This window comes from Berghia stephanieae, chromosome 1 (genome assembly GCF_034508935.2).
Source record: "Berghia stephanieae isolate SIO BIC M18660-M18661 chromosome 1, UCSD_Bste_1.3, whole genome shotgun sequence".
Taxonomy (NCBI): domain Eukaryota; kingdom Metazoa; phylum Mollusca; class Gastropoda; order Nudibranchia; family Aeolidiidae; genus Berghia; species Berghia stephanieae.
Genome location: NC_088360.1, coordinates 72,072,644 through 72,089,602, shown reverse-complemented (window position 1 = coordinate 72,089,602; position 16,959 = coordinate 72,072,644). Strand labels below are relative to the sequence as shown.

Genomic DNA, 16,959 nt, shown 5'->3' with positions numbered 1-16,959 from the left:
TCACCATTAAAACAACAATCACTACCACAGCCTTACCACCACTACTACAACCTTCTCCAACACATCAGTATCACCACCACTACTTCTGCAACCACCAAAACCACATAGATCATCAGTATCATTACTGCCACCAGTACAACAGCCACCATTATATCATCATTACCACCACCCCTACCATTCAATTTTATATTTTATATCATAATGAAATTGGTTTTAGAACTTTACTTGATTTGAAACAATGGGTATTTGGATGATTATAGATCTCAATAGATTTTATTTTGTTTGCAGAAATTCCTGTTTAAGCATTGAAATTATTCGGAATTATTTCGAAATTTATGTGAGCCAAATTTTAGGTTGGCGTCTCTGGTCAACTTGAAACAATGGGATGTGGGCATTAGTGAATCTGTGAATAAGGGAGATGTGGTGACTACCACTACTAGTTCAACCACCACCACATCATCATCCCTACCACTACCATTACTACAATCACCGTGTTATAATTACATTTTCAGTTTTTGAAATTCCTCCGAGTGGTGTCAGAAATTGCTGCGAGACACATTTTGGATTGCATCACAATAAATTGTACTGAAATTTAAATTTATAGGTTATTTTTGCATTGATGGTTCTTGATCTAAGCGTTGAAAAATTTCCTCCTTTTTAATGACCAGTTTATTCTCACCCCTGAAATTGAAGCTCTTCTCTGTTAGTCACAAAATATTGTTAGAGTAGGGTGCTCTAGACATATTTTATGATTCCATATTTTTTTCTCTCTCTTGAGATTATAATAATATACGCTATTTTTATTTATTTATTTGTTTTTTAAAATCTATTTTGTAGATATGGCTGCCTGGTTGTCCAAGAATGGCCCAATATCCATTGGAATCAATGCCTTTGCGATGCAGGTACCGTTCACGATTGATATTGAATTTATAAAAGATTGATTGATAAATTGATCCATTTTTTTCATCCTTCATAAAAGTGGTCTCACACTGTCAATTATTTGGGATTTTTTAAAAACCAATTACCTCATAAATTGATTACTTTTAAAGGAACATATATAGTTGTATACTTACAAATTAAATTACATATTATATGATACATTTAGCAAGTATTATCAGTCATTTAGAGCCTTGGGCAGGGGCTTTAGAGGCTTAAGTATATCCCTTTTTCTGCAACATTATATAGACAGTTACAAGTTATTGCTAGCAACACCTTTGGCTAAAAATTGATATGTTGGAAACCTTCCATATAAAGTGTGCCATTCATTCAAACATTCCTCCACTCCTCAGTTCTACATGGGAGGAATTGCCCATCCCTGGAAGATTTTCTGTAACCCCAGCCGTCTTGACCATGGTGTTCTTATTGTTGGATATGGAAGTGAGTTTAATTTTTTTTTCTATAAATTTTTTGTTGTTATTGTTGTAAAAAACTGCTGTAAACTCATACAATACAACAAATCACCCCTTCACCCATGCATATCTTAAATATTCTAGTTTTTTTGTACATTATAGTATTCTGGGGTAGAGGCATCCTCTATGAAATAGGAAGTAAGACAATTCCTTCCCTCAGTAGTGCGCGAGAGACCCTGAGGCAAGGCTGAGTATCCATTTACCCCCCCTGATCAGGCATTTGTGAAGTCCAAGCAGCTGGGGATGGACTGATTTGAGAGGCAGCAGAAGCATCTGCCTTGGCTTTGGACACATGATCTCTCAAGATAGAAACAATGGCTAAGGCCCCAGTCTGGTAAGGACACTGCGCCTCAGAAAGCAGTGGCAAACTCCTGAGGTACCATCCAAGAAACTCAAAGGGAACAATGGAACCAAGGAAAGTACATGAAAGTTATAGGCCTCTGCAACAAACCCCAAGAGTGATTGGCCTAAACGAGTGATGGGGAAGAGCAGACCTCCTTGCCACATACAGCTTGAGCTGATGATAAAATAGGAAAAAAAAGTTAGTAGGAAGCTAGGTATCAAAATTGGTCGTAAAATAAAAATTGCAACTTGGAATGTCAGGAGCATGTCGGCTGGTAAACTGCACAGCATTATGGATGAGACCAGCAACATTAAAATTAATATACTAGGCATCTGTGAATACAGATGGGAAGGGCAAGGCCACTTCTCTCCAGTTGGTGGAGGAAAGATGATCCACTCCAGCAGAGAAAGGGCAGGCTAAAGTTGTGTGGCCATTATTTTAGCAAAGAGACAGAAAAGGCCCAAAATGGGCACAAGCCGATAAGCGACATCATTTTATCCACGCAAGTTAGAGCAAGAGAACAAAATATTATACTAATCCAGAAGAAGATTACTCCCAGGAAAAGATTAGCTTAAAGAAATCTACAGACCACTGTTCTTCATGGCGATTTCAACACCAAAGTGGCATGCTGTGACAATGAAAAGGACAATGGAATCAGACTTACAATCTTAAAACCAGATTGACTTCTTTCTTGTCAACATGAAAAGGAAAATGGAATCAGACTGACAATCTTAAAACCAGATTGACTTCTTTCTTGTCAACAAAAGATGGAGAACATCAGTCATGGCCACTCGCACTCGCTGACCGTGGCAGTGATGATAATCTCTGGTGTGTAATGAAATTCAGAATTAAGTGTCTCAGAAAAACTCCAAAACCTATAAGATTTGACCCGTCACAGCTCCCCTGAATATCCCTTAACCGTCTCGTGTTCAGATTCTTTTTGGGGGAGTAGATAATGAGTTCCCTATATGGCTATGTCAATCATGTAGACATCCTTTGATGATATAAGCCTACCCTTTGATATCTGCAGTCGCCTTTTTGTTTTCTACGGTCACTCATGACTAACTCTGCCCAGAAACGATTTCATAGGTCCGTCCATCACCACATTTCAAACTTTTGTTCTCGTGAGTTCTTAAGTTTTTTGATAGAAGAACGATTGGCTATTGAGCATCTTTACCCTTCAACGATTGGTCGTTCTGACAGCTCACGTGTTAACAGTCGTCAACAATACATTGAGTCATCGCTGAAAGACGCTCATCGCATAGTTGCGTCACAATCACCACGTTGTTGAATAAATTATCCAGGCATGGTTGATAGGTAAAAAAGCCAAATTATGTTCTAGTTACATTTGAAACAAACAAAGTATATTACTGATCTCGTCTCATTGAGATATAAACAATGATCAAGGACAACTATACTGAAAGGACAATCATATGGAATCTTCAGGCAACGCTAGTGGGGGCCAACAAAAAATATAGAAAATTTACACCAAAATAACAGCAGAGGCATTATATGGCAAGATCTACCTGTTTAGAGAGTGATTGTGAATTCTGGGTCCAAAAAAATATTTAATGATTATTATTATCAGCAGTGAATAGGAGTAGCCAAGAAACGGAAAGGATTAGTAGTTAGATATTCTAAAAACTGACCTTATAGTGATTGATTCAGGATGATTTCTTTAGAAGCTTGATTAATGAATGTACATGTAATGTGATGATGAGGAAGAGGATGAACAATTAGATGAAGGGGAAAGGAGATGTACAATATCAACAAAGGGAGGTAATCTGCGGAGGATGATCCCAAGAAAAATATGAATACCGAAATATCTACTAAGGGATGCACTACATAGTAGTTGTAATTAGGATCTCTTGAATTTATTAATTTTTTGAACACTATTTCATCCCTATAAGGGACGAACGGTCTGCCAGGTAGAATTTTCATTGGAACACCTGCAGACCAATGTCTTTCACAAATAACAAATTTTGTCGGATGTGGTTCAATATCATCACGAGGGGGGAGTTTGTTTAACCATGTTTACTGGTCTGGTTCCTCTTTATAGGCAATCAGAACACACAACATTTGTTGGCTTTATTGTAGTTACCATTGCAATTCGCAACACCACAATTTTCCCCATCTTGAATTTGCTAATAAATCACGTCCATGAACATCAGACCCACAAGGGGCAAAAGTTCATGTGAGGAAAAACATTCAGAGTACTGGTTCATTCAATATAGTTAATGGAGTAGCATCAAATTCATAGTTCCATTCCATTCCATAGTCACAGAGTTAATTAATAAAGTAACATATCAGATCAATGAGACAGAACTATATATTCAGAGTACAATAGTCGGATTTTTAATAAGGGGCGCGTCTTTTTCTTCTTTTTCTCAGCTAGCTGTTCACGATGTACAGCTGCAAAAATTTGTATGAAACTCTGGATCATTTTGTCTGAATAAAAATGTTTTCTCAGGACTTTAAAAAAAAAAACAATAGGAAAGTATTTCGCTTATTACAGCTATATTAAAATCAATAACAGGTAAGGATCTGAACTAAAAAATGATTTATAGTGTCGAAATTATGATTTTCCGCTTATCCATTTTGAAAGAATTTGTTAAAATGGAATGTTCAGTTAATTGAAACTTATATGATGTTCGTACAGAATCTGAATATGAAGGAACGAAAGACAAGTTTACATTTTATAACGATCAATATACGTTATTGATGAATACAAATAAAAGTGAACATTACGCACTTCCAACATTATTTTGAAAGTTTTGAGAAATAGCTTGGTATTTATGCCAAAGAGGATTACATAAATTTAATGTAGACCAGTCAAAAGTAGAAATTCATCAATTTATGATACAGTGTTTCCACAAAATGTGCTTGTGTTCAACAACAATGTAACAACAATATCATGCGAAACTCAGGGTTGATTGTGAAATTCCAATTCCATAGATGTCCTCTTTAATGGCTTATCGATAGATACAAGTAGACTTCTTTTCGCAGCTTTACGAGAAAGGAACAGATAGAGATTCCGTATCATATCGTATTGTTTAAGAGCTTATAGGTTTAAAAGAAAACTTTAAATGCTGTGTGAAATGTTCATGCATAGATACAATTTTTCAAAGTTAAATATAAACATTCAATGTTAATTTGACAATTTTGAGTATTTAATCACTAGTTCAAATAAGTCTTCTGTAATTGCGACGTGATGTAAATAAAAAGCAATAAATTATAAAGTCAAAATTGGATGCAAACTACATAAGTTGTTACTTTATGTTAATGTGTTTTGAATCGAGAGCAATCCTAAATGCTCTCCGTTTGGCTGAGAGATCGAATAAAAATAAATTCTTGATCTTGTCTGACTCGCTGTCCGTACTAAAGGGGATCTCAAATTTTTATTGCACCGATCCAAGACTCATAAGTATCTTGGAAGGTGCAAATAAATTATTTATTAAAAAAAAGAGTTTGTTTTCTCTGGGTACCTAGTCATGTGGGTATTCAGGGGAACGAAGAAGCGGATCGACTGGCAAAAGAGGCGGTGAGCCAAGAATTACAAGAGGGCAGTAAAATCCCACACGCGGATTTAAAGATCAATATTAAAAAACATGTCCGAAAGGAATGGGAACGATCCTGGAGTCGAGATGTACATAACAAATTAAAACAAATTAAAAGTGACCTCGGCCCCAGACCCAACTCGGGGCTAAAAGAAGAGACGAGGTAAAAATAACTCGACTCCGGATCGGACATACTGCCCTCACTCACCGTTTCCTTCTGGAGAGGGATGAAAAACCCCTCTGCAGAAGATGTAACTGTGACCTGACAGTTCAACACATTTTAATTGAATGTACAGAATTAGAACAGATAAGGTCACAACATTATGATAACAGAGACTTGAAGTCTCTGTTCCAGTCGGTCGATCCGCTTACAATTTTAAAGTATCTGCAGGAATGTGAACTCCTGCAGAAATTGTAAATAGATATTTTTACTTAACAAACATGTAACTATTATGATTTTATAAAGATTTTATTACAACAGTACACGTTTTGATCAGCTATGGCCCCTCAGGGCCGATAAAAGATTGATAAAAGACAGACGGGCGCTTAAATGACCTAAATAGTGTCGAAAGCGCCGTTAAACACCTAAAAACAAACAAACAATTAATGTGTTTTGCTTTTATTCGGAAAATAGTAATAGTATGATGTGAACTCATAACCACTAGCCGGAACTACTGTGTCACAAGATTTTTTTGAAAAACGATGAATTCATCTCTTACTTTGTGGTGCGAAACTGTTTAAATATTTAGCAATGTAAAATCTCTAATTTTTTGACAGCGGTTTTAACGTGGCTTTTTATTGGTCGTGAAGAAGAACTCTTTTTTGTGATATGGCATCACAATTTAATACGGGCCAAAATCTTTATTCAGTTAAGAAAAATTGATTTGACACAAAGTTTTGTAACTTTTGATAGAGGGACATCTGAGAAAAACATGCGCCATTCATAAAGCATCTGACTACTATAGTTCATTCCTTACAGTCAATGAGTAGCATCAGAATCAGATCCATAGTCATAGAGTTGATTAATAGAGTTACATCTTAGAGCAATGAGACAAAACTATATATTCAGACTATTAGTTCATTCCTTTCAGTCAATGGATTAGCATCAGATCCATAATTCCTTTCCATAGTCACAGAGATAATAATAATAGAGTGAGTGAGTGTAAGTGTAACTGTAACAACAGTAACATCTCAGATCAATGAGGCAAAACTATATATTCAGTCTTAGTTACTGGTCCCATACGATTGACAGTCATATCAGCAACACAGATCCATGTAATGGGCATAACTATATATTCAGAGTCAGAGTCCAAGTTCCATCATATATGAATATGATATGGTAATATCAGACCCACTAACTAGCAACTGTTCAAGTTCAAGTTGTGAAGTTGACGTGACGAGCAAAGGGGCCCTCTAGACTTATACACTAGACTAATACAATAAAGTCAATATTTGTCAGTTAACCATATAGAAAAAATATATAAATATAAAGCCACAGGCCATAATTCATAATAAAATAAGGAACAGTAATCCGATTCGGATTCCGAATCAGGATGTCGGAGTCTGATTCTGATCACTATAATATCTGTGCGACTCGACAGAGCAAGCACGACAATGGGTCCAACTATCATCTGCAGGAACTACAGTTGATAATTCTAAACATGTCTTAAATAATTATTATGCAATTATTATTGGTACTTATCACTTTTCAAAGATTCTGGTTTGATAAATTAGCCATAGTTATTAAAAGGTATTGAAATCAGATTCGTACTTTCGATTTCAAAAAAGATAACAAACCCAATTACTCAGTTTGTAAGAGGGCGTCATAGAAAAATAGTTCATACTTTCCTGTGAAATTTTTGATAGTTCACTACTTTTTGTATATTTTCATATCATTCAAGACATAAGAAATATTATTTAAAACTTATGGTCGCCAATTAACCAATTTATTATAAAGTACCGAAATTATAAGAACAAAATCAATTATTGCGCATTCAAGGAAATTGTACCAAGGCAGAAAAGTGGTAGTTTTGCTTGAAATCGTTATCCAACCACTAGCGGGGGCTGAAAATCCAAGGCGAACCTCCTTTCTAAAGCCCTCCTTGACAATGATATAAAAATCAAGAAAATCGGCCGATAAATAAAAAAGTTGCTAAAAAAATGCTAAAATAAACAAAAGCAATTTTTAAAATCAAATTTATTCGTAAAACAGTTGGTTTTCAACCAATATTTCTGAAATAAGGACCAATGTTCTTCTTTTTTCAAGCAGATTTCAACATTGTGACTTTCAAATTCCTCAGAATTATATTTTGTACTTTTAGATTTTAGCTTTTAGGCCTACTCAAAAAGGTGTTATATTCCTTACATAACAGTAGCGTAATACATTGACGGCGAGAAGCGTCGTTTCAGCCATCTGGATAGATAGCCTGTGACTCACAATTCTACACGAATGGGCTTTGGCAGTAGATCAAAGAGGTGTAACAAATTTATTTACCAACTACTTTTCTTAGTGCTAAAATTACAAAGTAATAATTTCGCATCAGAAAAAATAACTCTGAAGATCCTATCTCTTTATTACAATAAAATTGATACCACAAATGACAAAATCGCCCCACAAATAAGGGAGTTATAAATTATTCATAATATTTGTTTAAATTTACAAAAATTGTTATCAAAGTCATTTTTCATCACCAAAGACATAATTTTCCCCCGATTTTTACCAAACAAAGTGCAATGTCAATGATTTTCACCCGCAAATAAAATAGGATTTAAATTGCAATTTCTACAACATATTTTATTTTCTGTCGGCAAATCTATAAAAATCAAAGCTGAAAACATCCTGCGGATGTGACAGGGCCTGTCATTTCCTTCACAACGATTGGATTTTACTTACTGAGGCCAGTTTTGGCTACCCCGCCCATGAATATTATGCCGTTGTCGGTTTTTGTCGGGTTGAATCTTAAAGAGTTAAAAGATTGAAATTTAAAAAATGGCTTTAGGAATTAAGAAGAGGCAGAGGAAATGTAACTGAATGACTGGAGAATATAAACAAAGTTTTGATAAAGAAGTAGAAAAAAAACCCACCCCAAAGAGGACCTTTACAAAACATGAGTGGATGAAGTGGAAAACTCTGAAAAAGAAAATAGAAAATTGATAAAGAGGAGAGCAACAGTATGGACTTATATCTGAAAAGAACAAAGTTGCTCGGAAGATTGTGAAACATCAAATAAGAGTAAATTAGAGAGGACAAGAAAGATTCTCTTGAGAAAAAAATCAACAGCCATTGAAATGGCTTTTATACCAAAATCAACATCAGATTTACCAGAGAATATACTCTTTGACTAAAAAATTCAGCCCCTGTCTCATGGCAATAAAGAACAAAGATGTAGTGAACTCACTGATAGATGGTAGATAGATGTACCAAAGTGATGAAGTGGAAATGACTCCGAGTTGGAACCACTCAGAGGTGTCATGGAGTAGGCCATTGATAAACTCCCTGGAGGAAAAGCTGCTGGAAATGATGCCATATATGCCGAACTGATCTTGGTCAGTGGAGAAAAAGGCATAAATGCTTATCACACCCTATGCAATAGAATTTGGAGAATAGAAAACTGGCCTATAGAATGGACAAGAGCAGTCGTTATCCCCATTCCAGAAATTAAGGTCTTCCAGTTTGTTTTTTCTTTAACTGCATTTTCAGATTTAGTAATCATATCTAGATCGAGGACATCATGAATGAATGAACCTTGGAAGAAAAAGGAAGAAGAAAGATAGTGACCTGCTCTTCTTGCCTTCCATGCTAAGCTTTTCAATTTAAAAAATGTCTTTCGATGTGGCCAAAGTATGACAATTTCAATTACTTCATGTTGACATGAGCTGAGGGTTATAAGGCATATTCCCTCCTCTCGTCGATGTCTTGGCTGTCCGTGACATTCATAGGGACTTTTCTGTGGCATCTCATTTCAAACGCATTTATTCTCTAGATGGATGAATAGGGTAAGGGACAATATGAAAGAACTGGGCCTTGAGGAAGATGATGCTATGAACCGAGATGCATGGAGATGTAGCATTCATGGTAACCCTGCAAAATTCAGGATACGCTGAAAGAAGAAGAAGAAGTGAAAGAAAAATCATCATTAAACATGATTATACTTACCGCAGTTTCCAAGTTTCTCTTAGATATTGACATTACTCATTTCCATTATTCATATTCTTTTTATTTTTTAATTCAATTGATATCCAATTATGACTGTGGATTATAATTTTGTTTCATCTCTGAACAGAGGAAGGAACTGAGCCATACTGGATTGTGAAGAACAGCTGGGGAGCAGGCTGGGGACGAGAGGTAAATGAAGGCTTAACTTACTCTGCTTGGTTTCTTTGCTTTATGAGTTGTTTTGCTTTTAGGACATATATGTGTCTGAATAAATACTTACTGTACCTGGTGGGATTATCTGTTGGAGGGATAGGAGGAGGAAGAGGAGAAGGAGGAAGTGTTGATCAAGGAATGATGGGGTGCACTTTTATCTGAGCTACACATGGTCCCATAATGATATCCATCAAAGACACTTAATTGATTTTACTTTTCATTGTTTACAGGGCTATTACTACGTTTACCGTGGAGATGGTGTGTGCGGCCTGAACACGATGTGTACTTCTGCCATAGTAGAATAATTGCATCAATTCAACATGATAACCAAGCTGTGGTACTGCTTTTTGTTTGTTTGTTTTTGTTTTGGAAAGAAATAATGAAACAGCATGTAATCTACCCACTAATTTTTATTTATCTGTCTCCTGCAATCTCTTTCCCTCTCTCACTCGATCTCTCTCTCTCTCTCTCTCTCTCTCTCTCTCTCTCTCTCTCTCTCTCTCTCTCTCTCTGTGTGTGTGTGTGTGCAGTCCTGATGCCCCAATCATAGATGAAACTTTCATTTGTGATTAACTATGCTGTTTTTTTTAATGCACACTGGGATTCAGCTGATTTGATTCTTTTTTACATTTTTTATATACGTTTCTGTATGACAAAGAGTTTTACAATGTATGGTTTATATATGTTATACAGTCGAACCCGCCAAAACAGCACCTTCTATAAGACGAAAAGCCTCTGATCTCCCAAACGTACATTCCTCTATTTTGATTATCTGTATACTGGAACCTGTCAAATGCAAAAATGAACATGAAAGTTCCGCCCACAGTTTCACTCCCATTTGACAAATCTTCCTGTGAAAGATGGAAAATTTTTCCTTCCACTGCACATTATTGATTGCTATATATATAGTAAACGCTGAATACCTTGTCTTGATATAATATAGATTTCCAATTAAGCGGAGAAAGACCACTTCCTGATATCGGATTCAAAATTTCATTCCTCTAAGTCATGGCCTGTCAAAGTCAGCAGTAAGTAAATAAAGTTTATGATCCTAGCCCATGAGTGTTGCGTCACTGCTTCTCAGATACTCAGAAACGGTGCGTATTATGGCACTTGTCAATGGTTAAATGAACAGTCTGTCATGAGGAAATGTATCTAATTGCAGTCTCCTGTACAGACACAAGACAAAGTAGTATGTCTTGACCAGACATGACACCTACAGTTACCACCTTCTCTCTGATACAGTGGTCATCTTTCAGCTTGTCAATGACAACAGTCATAAACATTATGTCAAACAATGTGGTGTAACATGGAGTGGTGGAACACAGTCGACTGATAAGCCAGGACAGGCTGGTCAACTGTTGTAATCACACAGATGTGGTGAATTGTTAATGAAATGCATGTGTAATCAATAAAACCTTTTGATGTCACACAATGGGTGTCAGTAAATCACACCTTCAGTTTAACTGGCATCATAGGAGCTGAACATTTCTTTTAATGGTCGCCTTCAAATTCAGTTCAAATTTATATCAGTTTGTGAAATTAAGGCAGATTTTATGTTTGTGAAAAAATTCTTAAGAATGCACAAATGCCATGTTAAAAAATGGATTAAGGAGATTGGTTCAACAGGTTTTATTTTTTGTTGACTACCATTGGTCAATGAACTGTAATCGCAGGTGATTGGATGGTAACTGACTCAAAGATTAAGATGGAATGCGAGATCCTGTATCAATGTTAGTATCTCTTGCATTTAGACTTTTTCTCAACTTTTGATCACCTCAAAAGCATCTACAACAACAATGATGATTGTGAGCATGAATACATAGTCATGTGGTGTGTATATTATGGCCCTTAATGAAGAAGAATGAAAACCTGTGTAACCTGTCTTTGACAGAATATTTTTTACCCTGGCCATTTGGTTCCGTCTTATAGAAGTTGGACCGTATTTCATGTTTATTTGCCAATCTATGTTGAAGTGGCTTTGGAATTGGGTTTTTTTTTCCAATGAATTTAACATATTGATTTTGAATTAATTGTCTTAAGTTGTGAACAGTCAACTATTGCAATGAAAATTATTTTAGAAGATATTGCAAGTAAAACTTTTTGAGATCTTTATCTGGATTATATTAACTGTCCATTCTTTTCGTTAAACAAGAGAAGCATAGGTTTCATTAATAAAACGTTGACTGATTTTAAAGAAATAAAAAGAAATCAGTAATTTATCTAAATCATTTTCCATCTCCTCCTGATTTCAAAGGTCACATCCTAATGGATTGGTATGTTATAGTTTTAGTTGCTGCAATCTAGAAGCAACATTGTTGTTCATATAATCATATATACAAAGTATGATAATCATCGTTTTGAATTGATATATGTAAATTATAAATGTTGCCATCCTGGATAAGGACAGCTGATACACAATTTTTTTTTTTAATACAAAGAAGACATTATTTTAAAGTAGAAAATATTTTATATATTGGATTGTTAGAGGGAAATAAGTTTTAAATTATCAGATTCTCCAAAAGAGTATTTTAAACATGTCTTTGAAAAAAAATTGATTTAGTTCTTGCAGTCATAAAATAAAAAAAGAAATAAATGATTTGATGATAGCTTTCACAAACATGTTTATAAGATTACTGTAAGATTAGAACAATTATGTAAGTTAACTCATTAAAATGTAATAATTATATATATATATATATATATATATATATATATATATATATATATATATATATATATATATATATATATATATATATATATACTCATATGCGGTGGTTTTTCGCGACTTTGTTAGCACACAGGGATATGACAACCACCACTTCCAGACATTCTGGGTGGACGATAATTAGATAGTCGTGACCAGTGGTCATCAATTATGCCATATATGGTCGATAATTACATTATACATTCAAATTAAAGAAGTTGTTGAAAACCTGTTTAGAATCGTGTGTTGTGATATACCATGAACAGGGGTGTGAGTTGACATATACCATGTACGTGACAGAAGGTTGTCATATAACATGTATATGAAAATACGTTGTTATATAACACTATTCCATCATTCACTCAGCGCATCATTCACTTTGTGGAGTGGCTGGTGGTCAGCCGACTGGCATGAGAAATCTGAAAATCGGTATGTGGGTAGTTCTCTCTATTGTCTTTCAGTAAAAGTGCTGCTGACATAGCGAATTTTGATTAGGTGGTTGAGTAATCGGGGTTCGAACTTTGCGTAGTTTTCACACTATTTTCAAGAGCTGTGGATGATCGGTCCACTCAACCAAAAGAATTGGGGAAAAAAAATCAGGCACATTCACATAAACCAATCCTTTATACCTCTTGTTTGTGAATTTCAAGTTTCTAAGTTGATATCAGGCAAGATAATTGTTCAAATGGGTGCTTCATTTAATGAACTCCAGAGTTACAACATGCACAAACTACAGATCTGAAAATCTGACTTGCACACACCACTCTCCTACACATAATATTAATGATCCCATTCGTCCAGCCCAGAACAATAGCAAATATATCAATAATCCAACCAGCAAAATTCCATAATCTTTAAACTTGATGTTCTAAAATCAGTAAATTAGCCTTTACTGTTTTAAGCACATCAATTTTTTAAAAAAATTTACGTGATTTATCAAACTTTGTGTGTTTGGTTACACATCACATTGTCTATGAAAAGCTTAAACAAGTACATGTACAAACACAGAAAGTATCTCATAGAGAGGATTGACAAATCCCTCACCATATGTCGGTCAAAAGGGACAGAGGCCAAATGCTTAGCACCTTCAAATCCTAATCGGAAGGTCTCGGGTTCATTGCCACAAGGTCCAGTTTTTCCATTGAGCAAAGATGATAAAAAGAAAATGTATAACAGCATGTTGGAAACGTAAGATGTGCTATAGTAGCTCCCGGTCCAAATTTTTAATGAATAAGAATCATCTGCTTCATTTTAAAGGTACTGATGACTTAACTCACTCAACCCTAACTCCGACCATATCTGTAGTTAACCCTGGTTACTTTTACCCCATGCCTATTTAATACATATTTATGAGACAAACTATAGGTGTATTATCAAAGCTAATGTTTTTCGTTTTTGCATGTTATTGATTGTTGAATAAATTTATCTAAGTACATGCTCATTTTTAATACATTTTTTATCAAATTTGAAAAGTAACAACAATCTCTAAGGTTGAGTGAGTTAAGATCCAGCTTTATGGGCCACACAGATTTTAAGGAGCTCTCTTTTCCTCTAAGCTTATAGTGCTCGAATGCACATCCCTTAACTTCAAGAAAAGCCAACAACTATTCATTGGCAGGGAATCAACAAGGCTCTATCTCCATGCTTTTCATTATGTTAATTGGTGGACTCAGTACTGGTTGAAACACACTTTTACATTAAATTACAGAAGATTCTATGCATTAATATATCATTTCTTTTTCATGTTTGATAATACTCAAAACTTCTGGAGAGAGACGTTTTGATTACCAAGCTTAATTACAAGGGTAAATGGAGATAGCTGCTATTGATTATCAGCCAAAATTTCGATTGACTAGAATGACCATTTAGTATAAGGAAGTAAGCAGAGCATTGTGTAATGTTCACAAATAATTTTATTTTATTTTAAATATTGAAGTAATAAAAATAAAAACAAAACAAAATAAAATATCGTTTTAGCAAAATGAAATTCAACAAAAGCACATAAAACACCACCAAACATAATTAAGACTTATCAACTTCCAGAAATTTAAAATAGGAAGAATGCCCCAGAGACGACCGAAGATAAAATGTTTTTAATGGTTTTACGGCGCTTGCAACACATTAAGGTCATTCCAGCGCCAGTAAAAAGGAAGAAAATGGGATAGTAAAAGGTTCAAAAATTACAATTAAAGCACCCATGAAAAGATAAGACAAGGGAATTGATTCAAATAGGGAACAGATGCAGATTCCAAGAGCACACTATCAAAGTACTTAGTTTGAGATCACCTAAAAGTTTTATCCAGTCACAAGCACAGGTCCCCACTAAGGGGAATACACTCAAATGATTATAAGTCATATATAAGATCTAAACAAAACATAATACATTACATAACAGAGAGATGATTTACAAGGAAAAAATATCTCTCCCAAAACTAACTATACATTTGATTGTTTCCCTCTCACCAAGGGTATCCGGTCAGGGCCAGGACAAAACCAAGTAATCTCATTCCAAGACAAAGGCAGAAAGCTAGTTGGAAAATAGATAGAAGACAGTAAGTACCTCCCTGCCCACTATGGGAGGTCAGGAACCCAACCCAGGTAGATAAAATACCTGAGCGTGACCCATACCCACACTATACATTCATTTAAAAATACATTCATATTTGACCAAAGACTGATCCTTGTCAATGATATTAAGATTACAATATTTAACTGGAAAACGACCAATTACAATTTATATATCAGTAAGTAGCAGCTAAGAGACGACCCATACATCACTTTGAGTAAAATCAAAGCCTCCATGTAACTGAATGGTGAGATAACAATGCCCAGAATAAGAACTAGAACAAATAAAACAGTATGAATATTAACGTCGATTATTTTTGTCTGAATAGAGATTAAATAGACACGTGCATCTTTCATGACTAAGAACTGCCCAATGAAAAGACCAAAAGACATGAATTTCATCAAGTCCTTATTACCTAATGTCCCCAATAATAAAAACATACATAATTCTCTGCAAATACCCAAAAACAAATTTGATCAGTTGTACCAAATCCTCTGAGTTATAAAAAAAAACCACAATTGATATTGATATAAGCTGCCAGGGGAACAATTAAAATTAACACCACAAAAAACATACACATGTACATTTACATAGATCACAAACTAATTAAACCAAATTACATGACCCACCACAAAATTCGAGATATTTTTCACAAAGTATGGATTTCAGAATTGGCCATTATTATGCAATACTGCTGCTTTGATTTAATCTTTGCAACTGATTTTGAGGCAAAAGGAGAATTCCTTTTTCTTATTTGAGATCTTGATGGATATATCTTCAGGGCAAAGTGCTCACTTCAATTTGCATTTAGTTTGTTGGTGCTGATTTTAAACCGATACCTGAATCATCAGCTGCTTAAAGCTTCTGTAACTAAAATACAAAATATAGTATAAAAGGAGGAAGAATATTAAGATAATATAATAATACAAACATATTGGTGGATGAGACATTTAAAAATTATTTTTGTCTAATCTGTCCCAGTTGAAACTAAAATTTGACAAGAAAAAGAGCAAAATATACCAACATGGAACTTTTTGGGAGTTTTTTTTTTTTTTTTTAAATAGAAAAATTTGCGGTTAATAGCAAAATTCTGTTTCTGGCCACTTCACCAGCTCTTCTCTTGTTGAAAAATATAAGTCTTGCAAGGACATTTTGTGCTAGATGTCGCCAAGGGTTGTAAAAAAGAGAATCTGTTAACTGTGACATTGCTTGCTTAATGACATTAGCTTGAAAGTCTTTCAGCTTTAGCAAATCCTCTGTTTCCGGTAATTGCTCAACAGTTTGATCCTTGCGCCGTTTCAACGTGTTTAAAGCATTGGTTGAAACAGCATCTGTCCATTCGTCAATTAACAGCTTTTCAAATGTTTCTGTTTCTTTTACTTGTTCGATATCATCCTTTCGTAGACAAGAATCCCTCTTTACAATGGCAATCTTTTTTAGGTGTCCAAGTCTGAGTGCTAAAGAAGGTATCGTGAATATTCTTCTTCCATCAGGCGTAATGGTCAATCCACAGAGATTTGAAGCAGCTTCTAGACAAGTATCAAAGTGTTTTCCGCACAATAAATCTGCAAATCTCAATTGCACTTTTACCAAGTCCCTACATTCAATTAATAAATGCGCAAGCTGTCTCATTCTCTGAGAAATGTCGTTCTTCTTAGATGGGCCGTACTTTTTCAGCAACATTTCTCCTAACTTATAACAGAATATCATTACTTGCCACTGTAGTAACACTGTCCGGCCTCATCCCCGCAATTAGCCCACGCATCATTTCTCAGCAACCATCAGTGTGAAGACATGCAGAATCTAATAACAATTTTGACTGTTTCAGAACAGATTTATCCTTTTCTTCTTCAGTAATTCCATCCTTAAGAGGACATTCCTTTGCATACCTCCACATTTCTGCCTTGTAATAAAAGTCATAACAGTGGGGGCATGGAAAGAATTTGTCAGCTCTCCTTTTTTTACTTGGCCTTTTTACAACCACAATATTGGTTCCACCAGCATT

The 16,959-nt window shown here is 35.0% G+C and overlaps 1 protein-coding gene across 2 annotated transcripts in view; it reads left to right on the top strand.

Moving 5' to 3' along the window:
* LOC144956053 (uncharacterized) overlaps positions 1 to 12,274 on the top strand; it is a 36,529-nt gene extending 24,255 nt beyond the window's left edge. For both annotated transcript variants that reach the window (XM_078886367.1, XM_078886376.1), the window contains exons 13-16: positions 838 to 902; positions 1,290 to 1,377; positions 9,593 to 9,654; positions 9,909 to 12,274. In XM_078886367.1, coding sequence (XP_078742493.1) covers positions 838 to 902; positions 1,290 to 1,377; positions 9,593 to 9,654; positions 9,909 to 9,983 — 290 coding nt within the window. In that variant the 3' untranslated portion in view covers positions 9,984 to 12,274. The remainder of the gene's footprint in view (positions 1 to 837; positions 903 to 1,289; positions 1,378 to 9,592; positions 9,655 to 9,908) is intronic.
* The last annotated feature ends 4,685 nt before the right edge of the window (positions 12,275 to 16,959 follow it).